The 18,103-nt window shown below is 46.7% G+C and overlaps 1 protein-coding gene across 3 annotated transcripts in view; it reads left to right on the forward strand.

Moving 5' to 3' along the window:
- LYST (lysosomal trafficking regulator) overlaps positions 1 to 18,103 on the forward strand; it is a 3,752,809-nt gene that overhangs the window by 1,185,769 nt on the left and 2,548,937 nt on the right. For all 3 annotated transcript variants that reach the window (XM_085611970.1, XM_085611971.1, XM_085611972.1), the window contains one exon: positions 9,550 to 9,795. In XM_085611970.1, the coding sequence (XP_085468096.1) occupies positions 9,550 to 9,795 (246 nt within the window). The remainder of the gene's footprint in view (positions 1 to 9,549; positions 9,796 to 18,103) is intronic.

Here is an 18,103-nt window from a genome sequence, read left to right on the forward strand (position 1 = left end):
AGGAAAATGCAGGGGGTTGTCAGGAAGCTTTCTAAAACTTGCTTCAATATAGGAGAGAGAGTGATGAATCATGAAGAAAGAATTGTGGCAACGGAAACAGAAACGGCAAGCGCCGTAGCCCTAGTGGAGCTTTGAAAATAGACAAAGGAGGAACAACCTCAGGGTGCTGGGGGTTCAGGAGGGCTTGGAGGGATCTGACGCCAGGGCGTATATAATTGACCTCTTTAAGGCTGCCTTCCCCGAACTGTCTGAGTGGAATTGGGCAGTAGAAATACAAAGAGCGCATCGCACTCCTTTTAAACTACGAGCACCAGTAAAGGAGGGGGATAGACCACGGGCTATATTAGTATTTTTTGGTAATTTCCTCCTCCGGCAAACCATCTCAGATAAAGCCAGGCCAGATGCTAAAAGATCAAGCGGAGGGGTCTCATTCTTTGTGCGGCCTGACTTCTGTCATTCAACGGTAGAAAGGCGCTGGAGGCTGAGACAGCTTATAAAACCTTTTCAGGAAAAAAGTCTCCAGGCCTATCTCGTCAACCCAGCGCAACTTAAAGGCAACTTAAAGTCATCAATCAGGGGCTCACGCTGTATTTCTCATCAGAAATTAAAGCCAAAGAGTACCTGGACTCCCTGTACAAATAAAGCGGGCGTGGTTTATCTAACAACGGAGGGGGGTGTGGCAATTTTTTTCTTTTTTCGAGGGAATATATGTATTGTAGGACATAAAAGGACATAAAGTGACTTGGGTGTAGGGGGTAAGGAGGAGGTAGGGGAGGTGTCACGTGGGAATCTAAGGGTGCTGGATTTATGATCTTTGGTATATGCAAGGGTTTAATGTAATTCCCTTATGCTGGGCTTTATAGGACCCTGGCCTCTAGCGTTGCACACATCATATGCACAGACTATGGTCTGAGCGCCTCAATTGGGTGGTGGGATGATATGAGGTAAGGGGGGGGAGGGGTTCTCGGGGGGTGTTCGAAGGGGGGGAACAGGGGTGAGGGTCGGTTGCACGTCGCAGGGAAGGGAGGAAAGGGAAAAAATCAAAAAGGAAAATACCTGGTGCTATGTTTTTGTATGGTTTAAGTTTCTTAGTATAAAATATCCGATTGGGGTGAGACAAAGGAGACTGGTTAGCTCAACAAATATTATTGGGGAAGCTTAAGATCTGCTCAGTTAATATCGGGGGCTTGAATGATTGGAATAAGAGACAAAGGCTTGGGCAATTCGTCAGATCTAATCAGATAGATCTGGTCTGTTTACAGGAGACTCATTTGCCCTGGGCTAGGAAGCACCTGCTAAGTATAAGAGGTTTCGATCTGTTGGCTTGTTCCTCACAAACATCTACTGTTAGAGGTGTGGCAATATTGGCTAAATCCATTGTGGGAGGGGCTAGACGCCAACGGGCAGATGCCCTAGGTAGGTGGGCACTGGTGGAACTGGAGCTGGGTTTCACAATTTGCACAATTTATGGTTCAAACCAGGATAAACCCGAGCTATTTGATCAATTGGAGGTAGAACTAGCGAATTGGCCAGGCCCTTTTGTTGTGTGCGGAGATTTTAATATCTCTGCGGGCCTGACAGATGTTGTTAATAACGCCGGCTATATAGGCCGTAAGCCTAAGGTATTTCGAGCATTGAGCTCCCTAATTAAATCACATGGGATGGCGGATGTTTGGGGGGATAAAGAACCGAATAATCCAGGATTCACGTATTTTTCATGTCCTATTAAGTGATATACCAAACTGGATTATTTTCTTATCTCTTCAACAGAATTGAAGAGAGTTGGCATCAAAAAATTACCAAAAGTGATTTCCGATCATAGCCCTCTAATTATGGAGTACGTTGTAGATACTTTAAATAAGAGCCACTCAAGATGGACTTTTGAGAGGAGGCTATTAATCCCAAATTTGTAGAGCATGTAAGGAGCTGGGCCCAAAATTATTACGACATGAACCGGTATAGTACATCCAGAAATATGGTCTGGGACTCCTTCAAATCAGCCCTGAGAGGTGAGACGATTAGTTTTTCCGCTAGGTTAAGGAAAGAGGCTAGAGAAGAGAATGAGAGACTAGTGGGTCAATTGGCAGAGGCAGAAGAACTGCATATGATGGATATTGTTCATGTCTCACGGACCAGACCTTTACACATGACCACCAAGGTAGCATCCAAGACTACTTTACGCATAATGCGGGGACCGCGTCGTCAACCCTGGTCGAGTGGGATGGTTTCAAGGCAGTGGCCAGGGGAGAATGCATTCGGTACAGAGCCGGGGTGCGACACACCCTGGAGCAAGCCTTAGAGAAGGCGGAGCAGCAACTGGCTGCGGCCACTAAGGCCGCAGATCAATCAGTGGCGACAGTAACTCATGTCGCCCACGCCAAATCAGAGTACCAGATGGCGTGCGTGGACCTGCGTCGTCACAATTTTCGGGCCTACGCAAACCGAATGCATCAGGAACGTGACAGGTCAGGCACACTCCTGGCATGGCTTGCTAAGCAAGATACCGAAGTCCGGCCTATTATTGCAATCATAAACCCCCAGGGTACTCTGGTACAGTCTCAAGATGAGATCCTCCAGGCGTTCTATCACCACTACTCGGCAGTATACACCGCTCCCACGTCTCTTGATCCCAGGGCCATCAACCACTTCCTCGACCCTCTCCCCCTTCCCCGAATTGCCTCTGCAGACCGGAAGGGGTTGGACACAAAGATAAAAACAACTGAGATTACAAGTGCGGTACGAGCACTGGCCCGCGGCAAAGCCCCTGGCCTTGACGGGCTCCCACTTGAATATTACGCCACTTATGCCCCACAGTTGACCTCTCGTCTATCGGCAGTATTGGACTCGGCGCTTAGACTTGGCGAACTGCCCGACTCTATGAGAGCGTCGGTGATCGTGACATTTCCGAAACCCGACCGTGACCCTCAACTCCTCGCCTCCTACCATCCCATCACGCTGCTCACAGCGGACTGTAAAATCCTGGGAAAAATTTTGGCGGACAGATACTCTCAAATCATATGCCCGTTAGTACACACGGACCAATGCGGTTTCGTCCCAGGGAGGAATACTTCTCATAACATTCGGCGCCTCTTTCACATTCAGGATCAGATTGGGGATAGTTTTCCGCACGCGGCGTGTCTGATCTTGGATCTTGAAAAGGCGTTCGACACCCTAACGTGGCAATTCCTCTTTTCAGTCCTGGGGCGGGCGGGTCTCGGCCCCACACTCATAGCCTATACTCGCCTACTCTACACCAATCTTACGTCCCGGATCCGTCTTGGTCGCTATATCTCCCCGGAATTCGCGATACACCGAGGCACGTGGCAGGGGTGCCCCCTCTCGCCCCTCTTATTCGCACTCGCGGTAGAACCCTTGGCCATCCGGCTCCGTGGGGATGGGCAGACCTGGGGTATCCCACTGGCGGATGTCACACACTGTGTATCCATGTATGCAGACGATCTTCTCATATATATACGGGATGTGACGGCGGATCTCACCGCCGTTGAGACCGCCCTGTCGGAGTTTGCGGAGGCCTCTGGGTTGCGGGTGAACTGGGACAAATCGATGATCTATCCCCTCCACCCAGACGCCCCCTCTCGGGAGGTCTGGATCGGTGACCGGAAACTGCACTGGGCGACGGAGGGCCCCCGATACCTCGGGATCCGATTATATCACTCCCCAATCGACATTTTTGAGGGGAACCATCGGAGGGCACTAGCAGGGATACGATCCTCCATTGGGTTCTGGCGGAGTCTACCGTTGGCCCCGATCGGCCGGGTAGCCCTGGCAAAGATGATACTGGTCCCGCGGCTTTTGTACTACTTCACCAATCTCCCAGTGATTCCCCCCCGCTCCTTCTTCAAAGATTTAGACACGCTCCTTAGCTCTCTGATATGGGGGCAGGGACGGCACAGAATCGCGTTGGCCAAGCTAAGACTGCCCACGACGCAAGGGGGGCTTGGGGCGCCCTCATTCGAAGCCTACTTCCTGGCGTCGCAGCTCCAATGGCTCTCATATTGGACGGCGGAGCGATACCTGCTTGAGACATGCACTGTCACGGGATTTGTGCCCCTGCCCGAGTTGCGACGCCTGCTTCTGCCGGGTTCCCGTCCCACGCGAACCTACCCCCTGCAGGTGGACATTGCCCGGAAATGCGTGCAACGTATTCACCACATGGCACCGCGCTGCCCTCCATACACGCCATCGTTACCGCTGGTCGGCTGGCCCAGAAATAACGCATTCTTCACACCCGCCATGCTTCGGGAATGGACGGCGAGGGACATTGTCAAGGCGGAAATGCTATTTGACGAGGGACAGCTCAGGCCATACCGACAGCTCATGGAGGAATACGATTTGCCCCCAGGCCAGTTCCTGCGTCACCATCAACTCCTCAGCCACTTTCGACCATATGCTGACCTCACGCAAGGGGAACCTCCCACACACCCAGTCCTACACACACTCTTACAACTGGGACGGGGTCGACACCTTATTACGTGGTTGTATAAATCAATCGGGAACCTAACACCCCCACTGCTGGTGCATCTCCGAGCCCTATGGGAGGAGGAGACGGGACGACCATTTCATGAAAGCGAATGGGACAGAGCGATAGAATTCCCCAAAAAAGTATCCAGGAATGCCCGCTTTAAGAATATACAGTTTCACATTCTCCATAGGGCCTATTTGACGCCAGCGCGCCTTCAACGTTTTTATCCCGACACTACATTTCTATGCCCTCGTTGTCAGGCGCAGGATGCTGCCTTCTTTCACATGTTCTGGACCTGTCCGGGCATCCAGAACTATTGGACTTCTATACACTCAACACTCAGAGACCTCACTGGGCTGACCCATTTGACTACCTGGGAAGCATGCGCGCTGGGTATCCTGGGGCGGAGAAAACGACACAAGGTGTCGATGCGCTTCGTCTTCCTGGCCCACCTATTGGCCAAACGCTGTATAGCAATGCACTGGCAGTCCCCTACTGGTCCTCCGCTTGCAGCTTGGGTAGGGGCGGTTCTTAAATGGGCTGCTGCGGAGGAGGACGCAATACGAGAGGAGGAGGCTAAAGGTACCCGTAAAACCCCAGTCTCTTTAGAGTGGGCGCTCCTACTACACCAATTCAGACAATCTCAGACCCCAGCTGCACTGGTAACCAACATGAATACCCCCGACGCCGCACTGCCTCACGCGGTCCGAGTCTCCGCGGCGGGGGATCCCCCCCAGTGTCCCCCCGCACCACCCCCGGGCCAGCTGAGTTCCCCCCTCTGCTCACCTGATACACCCCACGGCTCCTCATCCCGGATTATGCACACACCCACCCCCCCCCTAGATGGGCGGCAGCTGCATAGCCGAACGGGCACTGGCAGATTTGAGACATAGCCTAGAACTCGTCACTCAGAACTCCATGGCATCCCCCAGTTTGGTTCTCCTCCCCAGTTTTCTATACAGGCAATGCTCTGCAATCATACAGACCACTTCCACACGGAACAAGACATATACGTACTCTCTATATTGACGTTGGTCTATTTGTCCGCTGATGTAAAATACCCATTTTCACGGCAAGTGATGTATGTATGCTCATATTCTTAAATGCCAATAAAAAGAATTTTCAAAAAAATGATCGATATTGTTCATGGGAGGGAGGCCGTCGAAAGTCAGCAGAAGATCCTCATCATTAAAGCAGAATTACATAAGTGGATAGCTCAGAAAAATGCCCAAGAATATCAGATTTACAGGGGTAAGATGTACGAGGAAGGCAAACTTTTAGCACTTAGGATCAGCCAGGGTCGCAGCAGGAATTCGATAACGAATATACGAGAGGGGGAGCAGGATTACACGGAGCCAGATGATATTCTTAAGGTTTTTAGGAACTTTTATCAAAAATTGTATAAGGAGGAGATCAGAGCAGATATATCTAGTTTAGAGTTCGAAGATACAGGCCCACAGCTAGCTAAGGAGTACACAGAAATGTTGGATAATGATTTCGTAATAGGGGAAGTGTTGGAAGCACTGCAGGGTTTATCAACAGGGAAAGCCGCGGGGCCGGATAGTATCCCGCTTGAGCTGTACAAATGCTGAATTAGAAACTAATATTGTGGTGTTTCATAAAAAAGGCAAGCCCAAAGAAAATACTGGGTCGTATCGTCCAATATCCCTCATAAATGTGGACACAGAGATCTACGCTAAGGTCCTGGCTAAAAGGTTGGCAGGGGTCATTGTCGGTCTGGTCTCCCCATGGCAACATGGGTTTATCCCAGGCCGAGGGACAACAGACCATATTAGGCGGGCCATTACTTTGTTTGATGTGCAGGCTGTCACGGGGCGACGGATGGCCATGATCCTTTTGGACGCAGAAAAGGCCTTTGATTGCGTCACTTGGAAGTATTTGTGGGGGATATTGGAACGAAGGGGCTTTGGCTCTAAAATCTTGGGAGCTGTTAAGGCCATGTATTCAGACCCCAAGGCCAGAATCCAGTTGATGGGAGGAAGTTCAGAAAATGTTATCTCACGGGGGACACGGCAGGGATGCCCCTGCTCACCAATCCTTTTTGCCCTGTATATTGATCCGCTTGTACGCAGAATATTAGGATGTGAGGTTGTCAAGCCAATAGTTTGTAAGGGGTTTGAAACCAAACTGCTGGCTTATGCTCATGACCTAGCCATAATTACCCCAGAACCAGAGACGGCTCTGATAGCAATCACAGGGATAGCCACGGAGTTTGGACGATGCTCGGGGTACCTCCTTAATGAAAGTAAGACCCAGATAATGTGTACTAATAATATTGGAAGGCATGATGAAAGATACTAGGATTCAGCGGTTTATCTAGGGGTTAGAATAAGCGCCGCAACTGATACAATCATCAAACATAATTTTACCCCGCTAATAACATCAATTGCGGCAGATTTAAAAAGAATAGATGCTATACACCTGTCTTTAATAGGGAGAGCTAATGTGCGCAAAATGACTATGCTTCCTAAAATATTGTATTTCTTTCGCTCCATCCCGTATATGATTGGGGAGGGCATGTTAAAATCTATAGAAGCGGTATTTATGAATTTTATTTGGCAGTATGGCAAAATTAGGTGGTCCATTAAATATCTGTCTCTCCCATATGAAAAGGGGGGGCTGGCAATTCCCAATATCAGATTTTATCAATGGGCTTGTCTAATAAGCCAGATGGCAATATTATTCGATTCTGCCACAAATCCGGCTGATACCCCCTTTGGCAATCTGAATCCGCCATCTATTTTTGAACTACTTTTGGGCAGAGAAGCCCTTGGGCTACTGCTACGTAAGACTGATAGACGTTATTATAATAAAACGCGATATAAGGTTTTAGATAGTGTGTGGGAAGTCTGGAAACTAGTCCAAAGAACAATGGCAATTACGAGAATTAATTACTATACACCTCTTTGGAATTCGAGTATTTTCCCGCAATTTAGTAATGACCGGATGGGAAGATTGTGGGAGCAGCAAGGAGTCAGAAGAATGGGGGATATATTTGAAGGGGATAATTTGATGAGCTTTGATAATATTCAACAGAAATTTCAAATCCCGGATAATCAAGGCTTTAAATTTGTACAAATATATCTAACTTTGAGGGGTATCAGACCACGGATATCTCCAGGGGGCAAAATTAAAATAATTGAGTTCCTATTAGGAGGTGGAACTAAAATTAAAATGATATATAGATCCCTAATATCAAGAATATCAGATGATCTGGATAAATGTGAGGCCTCCTGGATGTCGAAATTAGAAAATCCTGATGTTGATTTAGATAAAGCAGTGCAATTAGCTGGGAAACTGTTCCGCCCCACGAATTCGAGAGCCCAACACTATAAAACCCTTTTCAATTTGTATTTTACACCAGCCAAATTATATGATTGGGGTAAAAGAGTTGATGATAAATGTCCAAGGTGTTTGGAAGGACCTGCTAACCTACTGCATATGTTTTATCAATGTGATAAATTAAGCGGAATTCGGGGAGAGATCGAGAAGTTCTGGGAGGGGCTGTTAGGTCTTAAGGTTAATTTATCCCCAACCCTTATGATAATAGGAACTGACAGTAAATTGGGTCTTAACACGGAGGAGGAAGCTTTTGTCTTTATATGTGTGGCTGTCCTCCGGATATTATTAGCGGCAGGCTGGAAAGATATTGTAGCACCCTCCTTCCAGATGTGGTTGGCCAGACTCTTGGGGATCCATAATATCGAATCCTCCCTTTACATTCGGAGAGGAAGGAAGATGAGTAAGCTGGGACTGAATATTTGGGCTCCTTTCAAGAACTGGAGTGACTCTTGTTCATAAATTTGTATTAGGCCGTATATTATAGACTGTAATGAATTCAAGAGGTTTTATGTTCTTGGGAGATTTGAAGCCTATGCGGTGTTTATCTTTTTCCCCCCTACTCTGATAGATATGTAGTAATATTTTGTATATATATGAAATATCCCCTAATCTTTGTAATGAAAGTCAGGTTATAGTCTGTATTTTGTATAGATGGAAGTATAAAATGTATTGATTACTGATTGTACCAGGTATTTATCAATAAATAAAAATAAAAAAAGGGAAAAAAAAGCATGATTAGATCATGGAAGCACTTATTCAGGATGGCGTACCATCTTTCTGAGAGTCTTGGGTTGTTTTTGCATAGTGACGGTTTCAGTGCAATCCATAATCCAAGTGGAATGCGTTGTGTACGATGACATTTGATCAGCGTGCTTGCGTGAAGGCACTGGCTAATTTCTCCTTTTGTCAGGTATAATAACTTAACACAGTGATTAAGATACATTTTTGGTTTATCCAGTGATGGTAACCCAGCCTTTTTTCACACTTCACTTTTACACTTTTTGACTAGTTCCCCTGACGAAGGGCCCATTGAGCCTGAAATGCATTGGGTTTGATCAATTGGACCCTAACTTTAATGCATATTATGCAAAACAATTTTGTTTTATGGAACTATGGAAGTTTACTCTTCCAGTAAAGAATTTGAGGAAGAAGGAATAAATTCAATTTACCGATTACACATGGTTTGAAGCGTTTTGAATGAAATCACTCCACTCATCTGGAGAAAAAAAGCTATGCACTGAGGGGACGTCTCCCCTAGGGGCACGCTTTTCATGATTGACTAACACGCTCGTGGACCAGTGAGTGATACCCCAGTTGCACGCAGAACTTTTTAATTTATTGAAACCTATTTTTGAATATTTGGTGTGCATGTACCACCCTCTATTACATGTCTTGTAAATTTGTCTATATTGTGAAAAAGCAAGATCATCTAGACACATTTAATGAACAACTGCTGATAAAAAAAATAAAAATAGGAACATGGACACTCTCTACTCATTTAAAACATTGTCTGACATGAAAGCAAGTACAGAACATGATTGTCTTGACAAAGTTTCATTTTGCATTAGATTCAACAAATACTGCTGATTTTGGTTTTTAGAGGTGTACAAAGTTGAGTGTGGAAACCTGATTTTGTAAGATGTAATCAAAAGCATGTTGTGACAATTGGCATGTATTTTAATAGTGTTTTTTTCTTATTGTAGGGAAACCTTGCTCTTCTGTACACTCCTTGCTGTCCTGCTCAGTATACCATATATGAGCCTGCTCTTAAATTGAAAGGACAAGTAAAAACTGTGCCCTCTCAAAGGCCTTTTACTTTGAAAGCGGCACTAAGCAATTTTCCAGACTCCCACCTCCTGGAGAAGCTTCATGCTGTTCAGCACAAAGGTCTACAGAGTGTTCTGCATGAGATTGGTGGATGTGGTGCATTTGTATTTCTTTTTGCCAGGGTAAGAATATTTTATATCTCACCTCTTTGTTTCAAAACTTACCAAAAGTCTGATGGCTATAATTTAGTTCACTTATGTTAACTTACATGTAATCTACAGTGGAAAGCACGCTGGTCTTAGCAAAAAGCTTATAGCTAGTGAAAAGATTAAGCATTTTCTACAGACTGCTCTTGGCCTATCATTGGACCTCTTGGACTATGCCAAAAACCAAAACTTTGGTTGCTTCAGAATGCTAGAGGAGGTCACAACATCTAGTTTTGTTATAGGCAGAGAAAGGGGAGGGCTGAGTCCAGTTGGAAAAATGGGGCCCATGTTTAGTATTCCTCAATTGCATCTTCTGACTGTGGGGTGTTTGATTAAAAAAACAAGAAGTTCCCTTAAAAAGCAAGTCTTAATAGTTTAGTGAACAGGACATTCCTGTACCATAGTTGGTTGGACTCAGACCTAAGTGTAGACTTGAGGTTGTTCCTCAGGGGCCTGCCTCATAATTTGCCCATTTGATTTATAGGTTGCTGGATCAAGTAAGTGGATGATGACTGAAGGCTACTAGCTGGGGTGTATTATTGAGCCATTGTTTGCAGCTATTCAGGTTTTTGCCCGAGGAGATTTCTGGATGGTGCAGGTAACCTTCAATTGATCTTGCTTCTACCAGGAGTTCATTAGGAACTTTAAATGTGCATTTTTGGATGTGTTTTCAGAGGTTTAGGCAGTCTGGCTACCTGGTTTTGTAGCCTCTGTAGCCAGGTGTTAAGTTTATTTAGAAAACTATTGCAGGCAGTTTTACAGGTGTGTCTTGCCCCTGGGCAGTAGGCAGCTCTTTTCGGTGATTGATATAGAGTGGTAGTGAGATCATTTTGCCTACTAAATAGCTTGAGATTGAGGCCCTTGATCACAATGTTGACTTGGTGGTTAAATGCAAGTTATGAATCAAAGTGTATCCACATGTTTGCTGGCTTTAAAGGTTGTTTTGGTAGGAGTTCCCAGATGTTTGGGTTAGTCAATGGGTGATGGGGCAAGCTAATTTCCCTCTGAATGAGGATCTCAATATTGGTGCTGTTCATGCAGAGGTGACATCCTGTGTAGCATACGGTATAAGCATGAGGTGATGGTGGGAATACTTAATTTAATGTAGACACATGTGAATTTACATTTGATCTGTATGTATTCATTTGGAAGTCCATGCGGTATTGTTCGAGTTGCAGTGGCAGGGGGCACGTAGGTATTAAATATTAGGCAAGAGAGGGAAGGGAAGTGAACACTACAAGGTAACTGGGACATGAATAGCATGCCTGCATACTGTTCCAGTCTTTTCAGCAGTATTTTGTAGTCAAGTGTTGTAGGCAACAGAGAGGTAAAGGGTATATGTGCTTTGGTCTCATATTTGTCCATGGAAAGGAGAAGCTCTTCCATTATTTTAGCTAGGGCTGATTGTCAACCACTTGAAGGTTTAAATCCACACTGATAGTCATGGAGTATGTAGTTTAGTTCAACATACCCCTGTATTTGCTTCATCCTTTCTCCTTCCATGATCTTGCTGCAAAAAGCAAGGTTGGAGAAGGGATAGTAGTTGAGCAAGATCTTAGTTTGTGTTGCTTTTTAGGTCTCGCCTATCGACGCAGCGCATGCACTGCTCGCTTGGCGAGATCTATCGTCGATTTTCTGCCGAAGTGGGACAGGACATGTGCACGAGCCTGGAGGACAGGCGATGTGCACGGTTACGGCTCGTGTAATTTGAGCACAACGCACACATACTCTCAACTCTTGTCTCCTCGCCTCGCAGGGCTTCACGTCCCAGGCTTGGCGCCCTGCACAGGGCGGGATCTGTGGAAGGAGGGGCCGGGCTTGAAGTCTGGTGCTTCGTCCTGTCAGCTATCCCTCCTCTCCTTTCGGATTCCTCCCAAGTGCCCTGGTGAGGAGGCTCCTGTGTTGCCGTCCCTGCCTCTCGACTGTCAGCAGCGGCTCAGGCTGGTTCAGGATTGCACCCCTGCTCTACAGGTGAGCTGCTTGCGCCTCTCAGTGTGGCGTGCTTCTCACGCGCTGCGTCCCCGTGTGCTGAACGTGCAGTGGGCTCACGTGCCCACTCCTCAGGAGAGGTGCCCGTTCCCCTGGTTTGTGGGGTCCCGGTGACTCTCCTCCTAGAAAGGTCTAATTAGGTCTTTGGATTTTAAATATTGAGTCGTTGTGAATTTTCCGTTGCCATTGATCGGACTAGATGTGTTTTGGAGAGGTGCCATAGAAAAACAGTCTTTAGTTTTTTAATAACGCTCATGAGATTAGGTTTGATTCTCCAAATGAGGGTGCATAAAGAGTCTCTAGCCCCGACATCCATTTACTGTCAGCATTTTAAATTCTCATAGTGGTTTATTTGATGATGAAAAATTGTTTTTTACTTTGCCAGCCCACTGACTAGTCTGACTTCCGTTGAAGTCAGCCAGGACAGTGGATAAGAGAAGGTTGCAGAATGTTATTCGTCGTAGAGCGCGTTTGCTTTCATACTCGAAGCTGGAGTGTTCCTCTCAAAGAGGGCAAGTTAGCCCGTGTGCCTCACAGTGTTCACTGCAGTCCCTCGTATGTTGTGCTCCATCATGGCATGCTTCTCGTTTCTATATTTCCAAGTACCGTAGTCTTGTCTCGAACCTATCCCGATTCAGCCATTTACACACAAACTGAGGCAGAGCCTGTAGGCGTGTCCGCCGTTTACCATTCTGACGCTTCTTGGATTAAAAAGGCAATTTTACCCAGAGCTACTTTAAGCATTATTTTACCAACTAGACTCCTATAGCTCAACGATGTTCATCAATCACAGACACGATTTCGCCAAGTTCACCCAGAGCAGTATGGATACCATCAGCCATTCGAGCCCATCACACTCGACCTTTTTGGTTTCTAGGGCCACTTGGGTTTTATCCTCCATCCAGGAATAATGATGACACAACCTTAGGTCCTGCACAAATTCGTATGTACAGTATTTCTTTTCGGAATACTTGTGTAAGCACAATACATTAGGTGCCAAGAGTGTCCATTCCCTTAACTCCGTGTCAGTTTCTCCTCGGTGACATTCTCATTTCTTGCTCAACACACCAATATAAAATTAAAAAAAATCCTGGCTCACAATTCACCTAGCTGATATTATTGAAGCAGCCGAAACCCTGTATTTCCAAAGCCTTCTAATTTGTCCAGCATTCTTTTACCCGCAATGGAACAAGAGACAAACACAACCTTCGTTCCCTTCAGCACCCCCTCCCAGCTCCTTCCCAAAATGTAGGTTTGTGTTTGTGTACCCACCCTACCTCTCTACCCACTGGGCGGCATGTCTCGACTCCAGACTCTCATACCCTCATACCAACCGCCTTACTCTAGGGACTGACTTCCCCTGACAGGAAACTTTAAACGCACAGTACTCGTTTTCATCCATTCAGATCTCTCTGCATCTTAATGCTGTCACTCGGAGTACACCAAGGCTTTCTTCTTGTGCTTTGTAGGCCCAAAGGCAGATCTGTTTTCTAGGCACTGCACTGCCACAGCAGTGTCAGTGAAGCTCCCTCTTTGCTACCACTGAGACACATGTTACTGCAACGAGCGACATGCAGAGCATGTGTATATTAGAGCAAACCTACTCAGTTTTCCTCACTCAAGGGCACTATTGAGACTACTGAAGCATGTTCATTTGCTGAGTTAGGAAAACAGAGAAACGCCCTTTAAAGTGCTGTATAAACGATACTGTCAATAGTTCATCCACACAGCCCTAAATATTCTGTACTGATTTATTTGTTTTAACATGAATCCTCCATCAAAGGAGATTCTGAAGATATTTTGTTAGTGTCATATATGCGATTCTTTAGTGCAATGTATATATTCCTTTTTACGATTTTGTGGCCTTACGTTCTTACCCAGCAGTTTGCAGGGTTAGTTGGCACATTTGTTTTAATCATTACATTCCTAGACAAGCTTGGGGCATTTTGCTGTCTGTGTTGCGGCTGAACTGCTTCACCTACTTCTTAAAAGGTCACATTTCTTGAACCAGATTGGTAGAAAAATGCAGAAGGTAATTGCAGTCACACTTCTACATGCTTGGGTTGATATGCATTAGTGCACCTGCCTCAGGGTAGTGGCATTGCTTCCTCCGCGCCTGTTCGCCACTCCGGTAGGAGGGAGTATCGTTTTTCATCTAGAAGAGTGGGAAACCATAACAAGAGACAAATGGGTGCTGAATATTGTGCAGCATGGCTACTTGCTGAGGTTCAAGTCTCCTCCCCCACAGGTGCCTCCACAATTGAAGTGCCTTCCACGACAACACAAGCGTCTGTTGCAAGGCGAGGTGTATACCCTTCTCTCCAAAAAAGCCACAGAAGAGGTCCCTCTACTCCAGCGAAACCAAGGGGTATACTCCCGGTATTTCCTGGTCCAGAAGCGAGGAGTAACCAAAGGGTACAGACCTATCCTCGATTTGCACCTGCTGAACAAATTTATAAGGAAAGAGAAATTTTGGATGCTAGCCCTGCACCAGATATTCCCACATCTTCACCAGGGGGACTGGATGTGTTATCGACCTACAGGAGGCCTACTTTCACATTCCTGTGTCTGTGAAGCATCTAAAATTCCTCAGGTTCCAGGTGTCTTAACGGCACTATCACTACCGAGTACTTCAGTTCGGGCTCAAATCCGCCCCCTGAACGTTCTCCAAGTGCATGGCGGTGGTGGTTGCGTTCCTCCGCAAGCGGAAAATCTTCGTCTACCCCTACCTAGACGATTGGCTCCTAAAGAGTTCCACACCTTCACTACTCCAGAGCCATCTCACCTACTTTCTTCAACTTCTTCACTCCCTGGGGTTGCAAGTCAACTACAAGAAATCAGTCCTCAATCCAACACAGAAGATACACTACTTGGGCGCTTCCCTGGACACCGCAAGAGCAAGCGTGTCTCCTTCGGAGGAGAGGCTGTCATCAATGCTGATCAAGTGCCGCGCTCTTCTCAGCGCTCCACATCCTACAGCCAGACAGGTGTCGTCGTTGCTGGGATCGATGGCCTCATGCATCTTCCTTGTTCCCAATACCAGACTTCACATGTGGCCTCTGCAGCAGTCCCTCGAAGATCAGTGGACGCAGCGGGACGTAGCGGTCAGGCCGTTGGGAAGATCGTGTGTCTCTTCCTCAGGATGTAAGGGACTCCATCAAATGGTGGATGAAACGATCGCATCTTCTACAAGGGGTCCCTTTTCACCAGGCCATTCCAACCCAGACTGTTGTTACGGATGCCTCACTGCAGGGTTGGGGAGCTCACATGGGCCAGCTTCAGGTACAAGGTCTCTGGTCCGAGACAGAGCAAAGTTATCACATCAACTTCCTGGAGCTAAGGGTAGTTCATCTGGCTCGCAAGTCTCTGTACCCGTCTCTCCAGTCCAGTTCCATTCAGATTCAGACAGACAACACGACTACAATGTTCTATCTGAACAAGCAGGGAGGCACCAGGTCAAGGGTCCTGTCTCTAGAGTCCCAGACCATCTGGAAGTGTCTTCTGGCGAGGAATCTCACGATCGTGGCTGTCCACCTTCCAGGAACCTTGAACGTGCAAGCAGATGCTCTCAGCAGAGACTTCGTAGAAGCGCACGATTGGGTACTAAAAGACGAAGTCGCTCAGGACATTTTTCGGCATTTGAGAGTGCCAGACATCGACCTGTTAGCAGACGTGGCAAATACAAAATGCCCCGTCTTAGCGTCCAGATTCCCACAACAAGGATCACGTGGGAATGCACTTTTGATCAAACGGTCGCAGACATTGTTGTACGCTTTTCCACCGCTCCCTCTGATCCCGGCGGTCATACAGAAATTTTACAGGACCAACACCAGAATGATCCTGATAGCTTCGGAGTGGCCGCGCCAGTGGTGGTATCCGGATCTTCTACAGGTGTCCGAGGCCCAACACCGGAGGCTGCCCTGCCGTCCGGACCTGCTGGCCAAGAACGAAGGGAGAGTATTCCATCCCAATCTCTCGTCCCTGTGATTGACAGCATGGCTCCTGAGGTCATCCAGTACGGGCACTTAGCCCTCTCAGCGGACTGTATGAGTATTCTCAAGGAAGCAAGTAGGCCCTCCACCAGGAGATCTTATGCTTTCAAGTGGAAGAGATTTTACCTGTGGTGTAAGGACAACGCTTCTGATCCGATCAAGGGTCAGGAGCAAGTGATCCTTCCTTACTTGCTATACTTGGCTAAGTCCAGCCTGCAATATTCCTCCCATCAGGGTTCACCTGGCTGCAATAGCGGCATACAGGAAGTCTCCGATCCAGGGGTCATTCTTTCAAATGCCAGTGGTCAAGGACTTTCTGGAGGAACTCAGGAAGGTTTATCCCCCAGTGAGATCTCCCTCTCCACCATGGGAACTTAACATTGTTCTTACTAAACTGATGGGTGCTCCTTTCGAGCCTATGCATAAGGCATCTTTGCAGCATTTGACCTGGAAGGCTGCTTTTTTGGTAGCAATCACATCAGCCCGCAGGGTGAGCAAGATTCAGGCGCTGTGCTGTAAGGAGTCTTATACTGTGTTTCATGCCAATAGGGTTGGTATTTAGTACTCATCCAAGCTTCCTTCCTAAGGTGGTCTCGGATTTTCACATCAATCAGGTTATTACTCTACCCACCTTCTTTCCTAAACCTTCTACTCCCCCCTTTAGATCTCCGGAGAGTATTGAAGTTTTACCTTGCCAGGACTCACACACTTAAGAAATCTGACCGGCTCTTTGTCATGGAATATGTACAGCAATAGCGTGTGTCTGTGAGCATATGGCACCTTGTATATTGTGCGATTGCTGTGTGTGATGCACATGAAAACGCACCTTTTCAGGAGAAGATTGTGGGGTTTTCAATGTAGCTCTTCAGGAAGAATGAACAACACCCACCACCTCCCCCACCCTGACAGAATCTTCTTGTGACCTTAATGGTAGTGTGGTGCCTGTCTCAACAAATTCAGGAGAGCAAACTGACTGCTGCCTCCTCATAATTTCACACTCATCTGACGGGCAGGTGCCATTGACAAACCAATCTCCACTCACTAGTTAAGAGTGTAGCGTGAATACCACTCCCACACTATCCCCTCAGAGTATGGCAGCAGGGGGAGTGCCACTTCCTACACCATACACCACTCAGATAGGTATAAGAGGGGTGAGTCTATTCTCACAGCTTCTTCTTTTACTCATTAGCAGGTAAATATGGCAGGTTTTACATCCATACTGTACCCCATTCTGCAGTGTGTGCCTTTCCCAAACCATTGTTAGCTCGGCAACGGGCCCAGTGCTGCTTCTTCACAGCCCACCACTGAAGATTAGGTTGAGTGCCACTCAAGATGCAGTAAATAGCCCCTTTCACACTGCGCCCACTCAAGATGCAGGAAAGAGCCCCTTCCACACTAATCCTCTTCAGGAACGCGAGAGAGGCTCAGACATTATCATATAAAAGTAGAATACATTGAAGGTGCTGGACAGTGATGACACACCTCTAGTTTTTGCCTTCTCACTCCCCTAAAGGAATTTTGAGAGTTTATAGAATTTGTGCATCTATGATGAATCGGGTAGCTAAGGGGATCCTGGCCTGGGATTGTCGAGTTCAGGTCTATTTTGCCATGTTTCCAGGGCAGATGACTGGCACCCATTGTCCTTGCCCTTTTATTGTTAGGGCGCCCTCCTGGGTGGATGGGGCACTATGTTAATCAGTGGACACGCAGTGTTATAAAGTGACTGTGGTTAAAGTGCAGATCTTGTAAGTAGTGTTACTAGGGCATGGCAATGGCCTCGCCTCACTCTGGCTGTGCTTCCCCTTGCTGGCTAGAAGGTCAGATATTTCATCTATGAGCTAATGGCAGTGCAATCTGATTTTATTGCAATGCTTCCTCCTAAGGCAAGGTCAGTATCTATGTTGAAACCACAGTGGATGGATTGACACCAAGAGAGAACAAGCATTTGCAATGCAGTAGGTCTCGCATTTACGTGAGTTTAAGCTATTGGCATTGTAAATGAGAGTGCCTTTTATTTAAGTTTTAAAAACGCAAACAAAAAGGCATTGTTATTTGCAATGTGAATAGCTCAAACTCACGTAAATGCGAGACCTATTGCATTGCAAATGCTTGTTTAAGTGGGGTGTGATAACTTGGTGCTTAAGAGGGCCGGGCACAAATCTAGAACTGAGAAAAGTATGGTGAAGATACCATTTGTCCCCAATATGCACCTGCAATTCAAACTAATTTCACAATCCTTTCAAGTGAGTTCAGGATTCAAATTACTGTTATGCTTAAGTATTGTAAACAGATTGTTAGGTTGG

This window comes from Triturus cristatus, chromosome 6, assembly GCF_964204655.1.
Source record: "Triturus cristatus chromosome 6, aTriCri1.1, whole genome shotgun sequence".
Lineage (NCBI taxonomy): Eukaryota > Metazoa > Chordata > Amphibia > Caudata > Salamandridae > Triturus > Triturus cristatus.